Source organism: Phalangium opilio, unplaced genomic scaffold (genome assembly GCF_054372755.1).
Source record: "Phalangium opilio isolate 3A_F unplaced genomic scaffold, DU_Popi_V2 ptg000070l_1, whole genome shotgun sequence".
Lineage (NCBI taxonomy): Eukaryota > Metazoa > Arthropoda > Arachnida > Opiliones > Phalangiidae > Phalangium > Phalangium opilio.
The window spans coordinates 3,663,367-3,675,599 of NW_028324182.1; the positions used below are offsets into that span (position 1 = coordinate 3,663,367).

General features: G+C 46.4%; 1 protein-coding gene across 1 annotated transcript in view; it reads right to left on the reverse strand.

The window, feature by feature from the left end:
- LOC149661132 (uncharacterized) overlaps positions 1–12,233 on the reverse strand; it is a 174,968-nt gene that overhangs the window by 27,135 nt on the left and 135,600 nt on the right. The window contains exon 10 of the mRNA XM_089842513.1: positions 11,152–11,616. Within this exon, the coding sequence (XP_089698639.1) occupies positions 11,152–11,616 (465 nt within the window). The remainder of the gene's footprint in view (positions 1–11,151; positions 11,617–12,233) is intronic.

A 12,233-nucleotide genomic window follows, 5' to 3' on the forward strand; every position in this document is an offset into this window, starting at 1 on the left:
GTCTCAAACGACGGATTGCTCGGCAAAAGGTCAAGTCGGGGTCTGAAACGGTCTCCACCGCCGCTGGGGGTGCGATGGCTCGTGACAACCCAATGAAGAGGCCCAGAGCGGAGGATTCGACTCCCTCACCAAGTACCTTGCAGGCGGCGTCGAAAAAGGCTAAGTCCTATAGTGACGCCGCCAGCTCAGAAAAGATGGCCATTGTCAAAAAAGGCTATCCGACGGCGGTCATCACGGAGGAAGACGTGGGCCCAATTCAGAAGGCGATTCTAAGGGCGCTGGATGGGATACCTTCGGGGAGCCCTCTACCGCGCCTTGCGAACTTTAGCCTGACGACCGGGGCCCTAGTATACTCCTGTGAGGATTCGTTCACTGGGCAATGGTTGAAGGACAACTTAGCCTACTCGGTGGTGGGGGATGCGGTGCTCTCAGTAATGAGAGCTAGCGAACTCCCTAAGCCGTTTAAGGTAATGTTCCGCACCAAGGACCAGATCACCAAGGAGCCGGCGGTGCTGTTTCGGCGCCTAAAGGTCCTTAATGCAGGTTTTGCCACTGAACGCTGGAAATGTATCCGGACGTACGTGGACAGGGCCGTACGGTACTGGGTACTGCTAATTGATGGCTCCTCATTGGAAGCCATTAAGAATGCTGGTTTCGTGGGCTATACTGGAGTGGACAAGGGTTCCTTCACACTCCTTCAGAACACGGAAACCACTAAAACCACTGTAGCCGAGTCTGCGGCGGGGGGTGGGACTAGCGAGATGGGGGATCTCGCGGAGGAGCTCTCTGGTGTCGCTCTAGGCACAGAGGGGGAGGGGGGGGTGGCTCATTCGGAAGTCTGTTCTTCCATGGATGAGTCCACCCTACTGGAAGAATCGGATGGGACCCTTCGGGGTTCAGCCGATGAGCGTCCTAGTGGTCCTGGTGAGGGGGAGGATCTTGGGACTGGGAGCTCGCCTGTCGGGGGGGGAGGTGCCATTAGCCCTCTCGGGACCGATGAGGTGTAGCTAGGTCCCTTCTGAACCCCTCTCTTAGGGACCATGGGGACGCTACGTGCAATTCAAATCAACTTGCACCACAGTAAGGCGGCCTCTGCGGTACTCTGCAGGAGGTTTGCTATAGAGGGTCTTGATCTGGCCCTCATACAAGAACCGTGGATTTGCCATGGCAAAATCCTCGGTCTTGACGCGGCGGGGTCACTATTCTATGACCAAACTGCTGCTAGACCTAGGGCGTGTATTTTGGTTCGGAGGGATCTTTGTTGTATCTCTCTACCGCTGTACACTTCCCAGGACACGGCGGCCGTGAATCTAGTCCTGGCCACTGGGCATGCCAAGTTGACTATCACGGCTGCCTCCGCATACTTTGCCCACGACGCGGACTCTCTCCCGACAATTGAGGTGATCAATTTGGTCAATCAATGTGAAAAGAGAGGGGACAAGCTAATCATTGGCTGCGATGCCAATGCTCATCACATCACGTGGGGCAGCTCTGACTGCAACAAGAGGGGTGATGATTTACTAGAATATTTAGTTGGTTGTAAACTCTATATTCTTAATCAAAACAATGAACCTACTTTTGTTACTTCTAATAGAAGGGAGGTCATTGACCTCACGCTAGCCACAGAAAACCTCGTGTCTTCCGTGTCTAACTGGCATGTGTCAAATGAACCGTCTCTGTCGGATCATAGGCACATCTGCTTTACTGTCGCGATTACTTCTGTCCCGGCGGGGACGGAGATACGCAACCCAAAACGGACTAATTGGGCCGGCTATAGGGAAGACCTAATCCTACGCTACGGAGGGGGTCACACTCTTAAACTTACTTCACCTAAGGATCTTGATCGGGCTGCTGGTGATTTACAGTGCTCCATCATGGAGTCGTTCCACCGGAACTGCCCACTTAAGACCGTCAACCGCTCGAGGCTTGTCCCTTGGTGGAACGCGGATCTCAGCCGGCTTCGTAAATACACGCGCAGGCTCTTTAACAAAGCCAAGCGCACGGGTGACTGGGCTGGATACAGGCAGTCCCTTAACGCCTACAACAGGGCCATTGGAGCTGCTAAGAAGGACTCCTGGCGGACCTTCTGTGAGCAAATCTCCAATGTCCCTGCCACGGCTAGGGTCATGAAGATTCTAGCGCACGACAGCACACATCGACTTAATGCTATTAAGCTACGGGAGGGTGTGTACACTAAATCTGGGGCTGAGACTCTCAAGCATATGCTGGAGGTCCATTTTCCTGATTCTACTTTTATTAATCCAACAAACCCTGACTCTCTCTACCCTGTCTTGTACAGGGCTAAGAGGGAAGACTGGCTTGTAGCCAGACAGGTTGTCACGATTCCCAAGCTTCGGTGGGCTGTCAACTGTTTTGAGCCCTACAAGTCTCCGGGACCCGATGGGGTCTTCCCTCTGCTTTTGCAGGAGGGCTTAGACCACATCGCCTCTCCGCTATGCAAGATCTACAGACTTTGCATTGCTCTCGGTCACATACCTCGTGACTGGAAACGCTCTAGGGTCATCTTTATTCCCAAGCCCGGGAAGGCTTCCTATCTCGAGGCGAAAGCATTTAGACCCATATGCCTGACCTCCTTCTTCCTCAAAATTCTGGAGAAGTTGGTGGACAGGTACATCAGAGACGAGGTACTTTCGGTAACTCCTCTCTCTTCTTCACAATTTGCCTACCAAAAAGGCAAATCCACTGAGACGGCCCTTCACGGCCTTACGAATTGCCTGGATAGGGCATTCGAGTTTCAGGAAATTTCACTGGCTGTCTTCCTCGATATCGAGGGGGCCTTTGACAAGGTCTCTAGCTCGGTTATTACTGAAGCTGTTGAGAGATTTGGCATCAGCGCCACTCTTGGCCGCTGGATCAAGTCCATGCTTACCGACCGCGAGGTGTCGGCGTCCCTCCTTGGGGACTCTCTAGGGGTGACTACCAGCAGGGGCTGCCCTCAGGGTGGAGTGCTCTCCCCCCTGTTGTGGTGCCTGGTGGTGGACGAGCTCCTGGGGAGGCTCGGGGGTGCTGGGGGCTGTTGCTGCTTCGGGTATGCGGACGATGTAGCGATAGTCTTTACGGGGAAGTTCCCGGATACTGTTACCGCGCTTATGAGATCTGCTCTCTCTAGCGTGGAGCAATGGTGTCAGGCGGTTAACCTCACCGTTAATCCTGATAAAACTGTCCTTGTTCCTTTTACGAGGAAGAATACTAAGGATCTGTTCAATGATATCTCTTTCTTTGGCCAGGTCCTGACAAAGTCCTCCGAGGTGAAATACCTGGGGGTGACTTTTGATTGTAGACTCACATGGAAGCCGCATCTTGATCGGTGTATTAAGAAGGCCAAGATGCTCTTCTGGAGGACCAGGAGCTCTGTCGGCCAGACTTGGGGCCTCAACCCCAAGGCTGTACACTGGCTCTATACTGGGATCATCAGACCCATACTATCTTACGGGGCACTTGTCTGGTGGACAAGGGTCCGGCTTAAGACGGTGCAGGCTGCCCTGCGCAAGCTTCAAAGGCTTGCCTGCATTGGTGTTACGGGGGCCATGAGATCGACCCCAACTGCTTCCCTGGAGGTGCTCCTCGACATGCTTCCTCTTCATCTCTTCATTGAGGAGGAGGCTGTCATGGGAGCCTACAGGCTCAACATTAGTGGCTGTTGGGTTCCAAGACTTTGGGATTACAGCCATACGAAGCTCTTTCGGGAGTACGCCGCACTTGAGCCGTCGCTTACGATGTGCTCTGACAAAACCGTCACCAGTTTTGATTTCACTAAGCCATTCAGTATCCACTTCCCCAGTCGGGCAGAGTGGACTAACCTGCTGCCTCTTGGCACTGGGGGTGAAACCATTTGGTTCACCGATGGCTCCAAGACTGATTCCGGCGCTGGCGCCGGCTATTACTGTCAAACCACAAGGGTCGGCTTTTCTGCTTGCCTGGGCACCTTCGCTAGTGTGTTCCAGGCTGAAATTGCCGCGATCTGTTATTGCGCAGATTACTGTATTAACAAAGGGTATACCGGACGGACTGTGAGAATTTATTCTGACAGTCAGGCTGCCCTGAACGCTCTGAACCAGTGTCAGATTTCTTCTCAACTGGTGCGTAGCTGCCTCGACCTGCTAGCGCGACTGGCATCCTGCAACAGGGTTCTGCTGTACTGGGTGCCAGGGCATAGCGGATATTATGGCAATGAGCAAGCCGATAGATTTGCGAAAAGGGGTGCGGAGGCCAAGCTCTTGGGGCCGGAGCCGGCCGTCCCCATCCCCTACAGGCACGTCAAACGGTGTCTGCATGACAGGTTGACTGTCATACAAAATCAGCTCTGGCACAGCATGGAGGGCCAGAGACAGACAAAGTTGTTTGTCGATGGTCCCTGCAGGTCTCGTGCTAGGGACCTAATTTCGCTCGGCAGATGGGATATTAGGCTGGCCACCGGTCTTTTGACCGGGCATTGCCGGCTTAATAGGCACCTCCATCTGATGGGTTTTGCCGACGACCCTCTCTGTAGGTCGTGTCAGGAGATGGAAGAAACATCCGCCCACGTACTTTGCGAGTGCGACTACTTCGCCTCGCTTAGATTAGAATATTTTGATTCACACACCCTGGAACCCTCGAGGGTCTCCTCTCTCACGGTGGAGCGAATTCTTAGCTACGCTGCAGCTACAGGCCTATTCAAGGCCTGATTACGAGGATGCACAATATGCCTTTGGCATCGGTGCTAGGGCGCGTACCCTCCTCATCAACAATAATAATAATACACTTTTGACTCAAAATCGTGCACCCAAAGAACATCCCCCTTAATTTATGTTAGACTTATAAGAAACACCCTGTATACCAGGAAACCGCAAACAAAATCTAAGTCAGACAAAGAGACGGGGCGTGTCATCGAGATAAATTAATCATTTTCATTAGAGAATTAGCATTAATTTTTTCTGCTGCATTAACTAACAACTTCCGCACGTAAAAAGTATAGATGCAGCTGCCAGAAGTATATTGAATGTAGCAATGAAAACCCGAATCGTAAGAAATTCTTTTACGTAGACTTTGTTGAAATGTATATACTTTCATTTTTTTTTACTAAGCCTTTAATTGGGCAATTAAAAAACCTTTTCGGATATTAGTTAATTTCGTATTAAAATGTTAATTTTTCGGACCTCTCGCAACGCGTCGTGGGAGGTTTATTTAAAAGAAGTCATTAAAAAAGCTGACTGTTAATAAACGTCGAGGGACGGGGCGCGGGTTACAGAAAAATAACTAATTTTGAATTCTGAATTCATTTATTAGACAGGTCGCTAGTTTTCTAGTTTTACGGTTAAGGCTTTACCGAAACTTTGTTTTCTACAGCTTTGACCGGATAAATTATTCAAAACGCGAGAAAGAACTGCCGCGCGCCTCCTCTCTCTTATGGCTTCCTGCCTTTTGCTTTAACCATATAAGTTCATAAGATACGTTCCATATAAGTTTGTCACTGATAACTGGAGCTTGTCATGAAGTGACGTAGGTCATAGATTCGAGGTAAAGCGACGCCTGGTGAGGCGCTGCAACCAAAGGCTTAGTACAGACTAAATAGGACTAGATGGACTGCAAAAATGAGTGTAGTCTGCAATTCTCGCTTGACGATAAGGGAGGTCAGTGGTTTGGAAATGATGATGGGGCACCGTTTACCTCGCGCACGCCCCTACCTTCCGTAACCGATAGCTAAGTGCTGCCGCGTAGCGCCATTTTATTTGTATGAGAACTAGCTTCCATTTTTAAGATGGAGAGAGCGTCCTTTACAAATTCGTCCGGTAAGACTCCCTACCTAACCGGCTGAGGATGCTGGGAGGACTTCGGTGCCATTCCGTAGGTGGGGGTATAGGTATGAGGGTTTCCACTCCATTCCTCTCTCCTTCAAGCTCGAACTAGCTCTCAGTAAACCTCTTGCATTAAGAAGTATTGGTAGCGTGATACTTATGGCACATATCACTTATAAACTTGTGCTTTAACGTAGTTACTCGAACTTTAGGAATATTTCTATGCCCTTCCTAGCTAGTTTCAACTCGACTTCCCGTATAAGGTACTATAGCTCTCTCCAAGTTTTAAGTAAAGATTGCACGAAACTATTTAATTTTTCAAAAACTATGTTGACTTTTATAAATAAAAGGCATGAAAAAGAAGGCCAAAGAGAAAGAGGAGAGGACATCAGACAGGAAAGACTGACTATACAGGAATGCACGCAAAGTTTAATGTGGAGATTGCGCAATACACTCTTCACGTTTTCAGACCAGTTTTTACTATAACCAAGAAGTGATATCTAGTTTATTAGGGAGAAGGTATAAGATGCCTTAGTATTCGCGCGCCATAGTCCCAGCCCCCCTTTCAAAATACAAGGCGGGGATGTAAAAAGAGGCCACCGGGCTATTTCGCCTCTCTCCTCATTCGGAAAAACACAAGTAATTTTCGTCATTCGCGTCGCGCTGACGTGCACAGTTTTCAAGAACCAATGAGATGATTGCTGGTTGTAATTATAGGCGGGGATTAACTCCGCACCTACTATACGTTTGGACTGGAGATAAAGCTGGAAATGTGGCTATTTTACACCTTCTCTCTAGTAAACTAGATATCACTTCTTGCTATAACTGTCCCCTGAGCATATACTCGCCTTAAATCCTACCTCTCCATAGCCAGGGATCCCACCAAATTCTATAACTGTTTGGTATTTACTAAATCCCCAGCAATCAACCCATAAACCTTAATTGTTTTGACGTGTTACAAAAATAAACAAGCGCATGCGCCTTGGCAAATAGTTAAGCTGCGCTAATAGAGTAATGCTGAGGGAATAATATTTATCGCGGATGTGATTCGGTTTAGTAAGCAAGAAGTGATATCTAGTTTATTAGGGAGAAGGTCTAAGTTGCCTAAGTATTCGCGCGCCATAGTCCCAGTCCCCCTTTCAAAATACAAGGGGGGGGGAAGTAAAAGGAGGCCGGGCTATTTCGCCTCTCCTCAATCGGAAAATACGTAATTTTCGTCATTCGCATCGCGTTGACGTGAGTTTTCACGAACTAATGAGATGTCGGTAATTTAGAGGCGGGGATTACCTCCGGACCTACTATTCGTTTGGACTGGAGATAAAGCTAGAAATGTGGCGAATTTACACCTTCTCCCTAGTAAACTAGATATCACTTCTTGTAGTAACCTTCCTCCAAATGTTAATTCTGATGTTATGAAGAATCACGTTACAATTACCCCATCGCTTTGTGCTAGTATACACTTCTCTCGAAGAGAAGTATTATATACTTCTGCTGCTATAACGCAGTATTTCATACCAAAAGAAGCCGAAATCCTTCCAGGGTTCAGTTCAGCGTAAAATATTAAATAAGCTTCGGAGAAAAAAGTAAAAAAAAGAAGAAACAAGATGGAAGCGGGAAAGTCAGTCAGGAAGGGGGTAGAAAAGTCGCGTTAGAGTCACTCCTTATCATCAATGTGAATAAATCAAAAAATATATACGCCAGAATAGATGAATGCGTGAGAGACCATGGCACCAGGAAAAATAAAAAAGGAAAACTGAAAGGAAGGAAGGAAAATGTCCCAAAAAAAAAATGGAGCCCCAGAATCCGATTACTTTTATGAGCGTAGTGGAGGTGCATGTGGCTCTGTTCGAAAGGAACCAACTACCATCATACCACCACAGGGTTCATACAACGTTTGGGAAACAAATTTCCCTGAATTTTGCAGGTTTTTTCCCCCGTATACTTGCCTAAATTTTGCAGGTTTTTTCCCCCGTATACTTGCCTAAATTTTGCAGGTTTTTTCCCCCGTATACTTGCCTAAATTTTGCAGGTTTTTTCCCCCGTATACTTGCCTAAATTTTACAGGTTTTTTCCCCCGTATACTTGCCTAAATTTTCCAGGTTTTTTCCCCCGTATACTTGCCTAAATTTTCCAGGTTTTTCCCCCCGTATACTTGCCTAAATTTTCCAGGTTTTTTCCCCCGTATACTTGCCTAAATTTTCCAGGTTTTTTCCCCCGTATACTTCCCTAAATTTTCCAGGTTTTTTCCCCCGTATACTTCCCTAAATTTTCCAGGTTTTTTCCCCCGTATACTTCCCTAAATTTTCCAGGTTTTTTCCCCCGTATACTTCCCTAAATTTTCCAGGTTTTTTCCCCCGTATACTTCCCTAAATTTTCCAGGTTTTTCCCCCCGTATACTTCCCCGAATTTTCCCCCCGTATACTTCCCCGAATTTTCCAGGTTTTTCCCCCCGTATACTTCCCCGAATTTTCCAGGTTTTTCCCCCCGTATACTTCCCCGAATTTTCCAGGTTTTTCCCCCCGTATACTTCCCCGAATTTTCCAGGTTTTTCCCCCCGTATACTTCCCCGAATTTTCCAGGTTTTTCCCCCATATACTTCCCCGAATTTTCCAGGTTTTTCCCGTATATGGAGTATCCTATATGGTGCAAATGTTAAAGAAGGAGGGGGGCAAATATGACTATTACATAATCAAAGGACATCCCCGTATCACTAGTAGAACCAGTGTTATGAGCCTCCAAAGTTTAGTGTAATGTTAATCCTATTGGGGGTGTGTTTACGACCATTTGCCCCTGTTTGAGGCAAATTTCCCTTATTTCCCTGAATTTTATTAAAAATTCTAAATTTCCCTTAAGTTTTTGTCAACTATGTATTTACCTGATTTTTCCAGGTTTGTATGAACCCTGTACCACCACCGCGTCAACCTTTGCTCACGCAGGCCACCGAATCTATTACCGTCGAATAAACCTTTCATCGGAATCTATAGCTAGCACCAACAAAAAGGCGGCAAAAAAATATAACCCACCCAATAAATGGATTACATTTGATATCGAAACCTCGCAATGGTGGAGTTCTATTACGCACTTTACCCCTCTCTCCTAACGTCTCTTAACAACAAAAATTCCCACCATTTTCTCATCGTTTTCGCGCCATGTAGGTGCTGATCCAGACACTAGAGATCCAGGTTAAAACTAAGTCATGGATGGTATAGTAAACTTATATTGGAAATCTATCAGGAATAACCTTTAACCGTATTGTAAACTCGGGTTGACGCAATATTCACGAAACGGCACTATCGTTATTATTTTATAGTAAGTCGTATTGGGACAGGGATAGAGCCGCTACTTCTGTTTATATCTATAGAGAAAGTCGAGTTCCCTCCCTCGAGATTGCGTTTGGAGCCTTTTTTTCCATCAGAATGGAAACGAAAATTCTTGTCCTTTTTAAAGAAAAGGGAGACAATTGTGTGAGAGAGAGAGAGAGAGAGAGAGAGAGAGAGAGAGGAGAGTAGGGGGGGAATCTATAAAAACTCTTTTATTGGCGCGTGAAGAAGGACATCGAAACGCCTATTAAAGTTACGATTGGAATATAAAAAAAAACAAGTTGGAAAACATTCAATATAAACCTCTCCGAGTCGAGACGCAATTATAAGAGGTTTTTCTTATATAATTAAATTAATATAACTGATATTAATTATTTTAATCGTCATTAATTTAGCTTAATTATAGTGAAATCGTTTTAAGAAACGGTATTCATAAAATAATTTTAAACATAGCTATAGTTGACGTTTGAATTCTAGCCTATGCCTCTTTTTGGAAGTTTTAGGGTATATACGGGAATTTACGAGAGGTTTTCTGTGGGCGCTGCCATAACCTGTCGGCGGCCTTTAGTTAGTGGCCGACATTGCCTGTCGTCGAACGCGCTCTGTAGCCTTGGCAGAACAACTCTCCGAAAAGGGGGAGGTAACCTCGTAAGTCCCGTTGATTAACAATAATTGATAAGAAAACCCGAAATTGCATGAACTTTTAATGGAAACTCTGCCGTTGGGAGGCTAGACGTTTCTCGTAACTAGCCGATCGCCGCGTAAATCTTAACCCTAACGAAAATAATGGAGTAGAAGCCAAAAATTGCTTCGTTTGCTCCGATTTGCCTACTGCGAACGAGGTAACACAGACACACACACAGACCCGTCCTGTGTAATACCTCTCCGTGACGTCATGGTCACTCGGAGAGGTAAAACAACTTTGTCAAGGGATCCTGGGATGGAACTACGAAGCAAAAGGATTCCACGATCAACGTTACGTCCGCTTATTTTTCTATTTCCGTAAAAAGAGCTATCGTTTTTTGGCCACAGGAGTATCACGCGAAAAAACCTGTCCATGGACAAGACAGAAAAAAAAGGATTGAAAGGCGGTGGAGGCTAAGGCTGGCCTGGGATGGAGCGCGGGAGTACTGTCAAAAACTAACGGGTAAAGAGGGGGTAAATCAAAGAGGGTAAGGGAAACGGAAACTGGTAGAAGGCGGAAGTAGCCGAGGTTTTTCCGGTTATTCCGGAAGTAACATCATCCTCCCCGACTATCCTAACCAATAAAATCGATAAAAAGGCCATGAAAAATCTTTTAACTTTGGGGTCCGGGGTCGTCAATAAGTGTGGCCTGTATGGTCCTCTTGTGAACTAACGCGTGAGATAACTAAACCATACAAAACAACTTCCACTGAAGATTCAAATATTGACTAATTCCAGAAGTAAATAGGGGGAAGTACGTATCTCCAGCTTTAGCTAGTGTAAGGCACAGAATTTGAATTCATTCATGAACGCTGGATAAAGAAAGGGATTGGTAAACGGCATAGTTTTTTCTCTATATCACGTTTGCTTTGTAAAAAAATTAAAAAACGGGTACGGCCAAGGCAAGGTCGTTTTAAACAGCACCGTTTAAATTGAAGAATCCTCACAAAAGACCGAATGGCCTTGAGTGTTTCGAAATTCACAACCCCCATCCCTTCCCCCGATGCTATGCTAGAGAGGACTCGGTTTGTACAGTGGATAAAGGCGGGCGTTTTCCGGTCCCTTTAGAAATCCAGCGTTCATGATTCATTCAATCACGCAGAGAGAGGCAAGTTACCGAAATAAATATCTTACACGCGCCACCATACGGTAACTAAAGCTTGATTCTGAGATGGTGCGAAAAATACCATAACAAAACGCCCAGCGAAACCCCCTTTGATAGCACTTCCCTTTATTTACTTCCGCTAATACTGAAACGTCGCGTTAACTTCAACCCTTCAACGCATATTATTAAGCCTAACTCAAGACGACAAATTTCTTACTAGAGTCGCGAGAAGATTGAAGTATCTTACCTCTGGCTGGAGAAAGTGGTACTCTGATATCTTGTTGAATCAAATGACTGGCAGTAGTTAGATGGTTAGGATGACTGTTGACGACGACGTTACTGGGATTGGCGTTGCTCAAATGGACGGGGGTCAAAGGTCCGCAAGGTTCATCCAATCCAAAGCTACCGCACGAACTGCGATCGGCCGCTCCGGAAGAGTAACTGCTACTGGAAGACGATGACGAAGAAGATGACGAGGAAGAGGACGATGACGCTTGAAGACTACCGATCAAACTTCCATATCCGCTGGAGAAACTAGAACTCGAATGACGATGAACCTTCGTGTCCGCGTTGGGTGTCGCCGGTTGTTGGATTTCTGGCGTGGTCGTGGAAACTGTACTTGAAGAATTGGGAACTACCGGAGGAGCCACCTTCTTGATGGAACTCCTCAAGGTCCCTGTTGAACGACCTCGAGTCGGTGTCTGAACGCCGGCTATAAGGAGAGAAAAATTTTCATTACATGGAACAAGACATAGCACTCCGCGCGGGATTACGCGGCTTATCTACCTCAATTCAGCCCACTTGCTTCTATTTCTATTTACCATACGTTTATGAGATATGTTCCATAAGTATGACACTACCTATACTTCGTAATGCTAGGCCTAGAGAGAGCTCGATCTAGTTCGAGAATGACAAGCGAAAGTTGACTAAACTCGGTTAGTTTTGCAGTCCATTTTCTTATTTAGTCCGTATTAAGCCTTTGACAGCGCCTCACCAGGAGAAACTATGACTTGACACCTACGTCACTTTATGACAAGGTCTCCGTAACCAATAACAAACTTACGGAACATATCTCATATGAACTTATGGTTATAGGTACAGAAACTCAATTTCATAGAGCTTAAAGAATTTGTGAAAAAAGTTTAAAGTCTAGACGGTCCAAACTCCAAACAGGTTGAAATTATCACTAAGCCTTTTCTCGCAATTCTACAAGCAGACGATTTTATACGGAATTTACGAGAGGTATTCTGTGGGCGCTGCCATAACCTGTCGGCGGCCTTTAGTTAGTGGCTGGCATTCCCTGTCGTCGAACGCGCTCCGTAGCCTTGG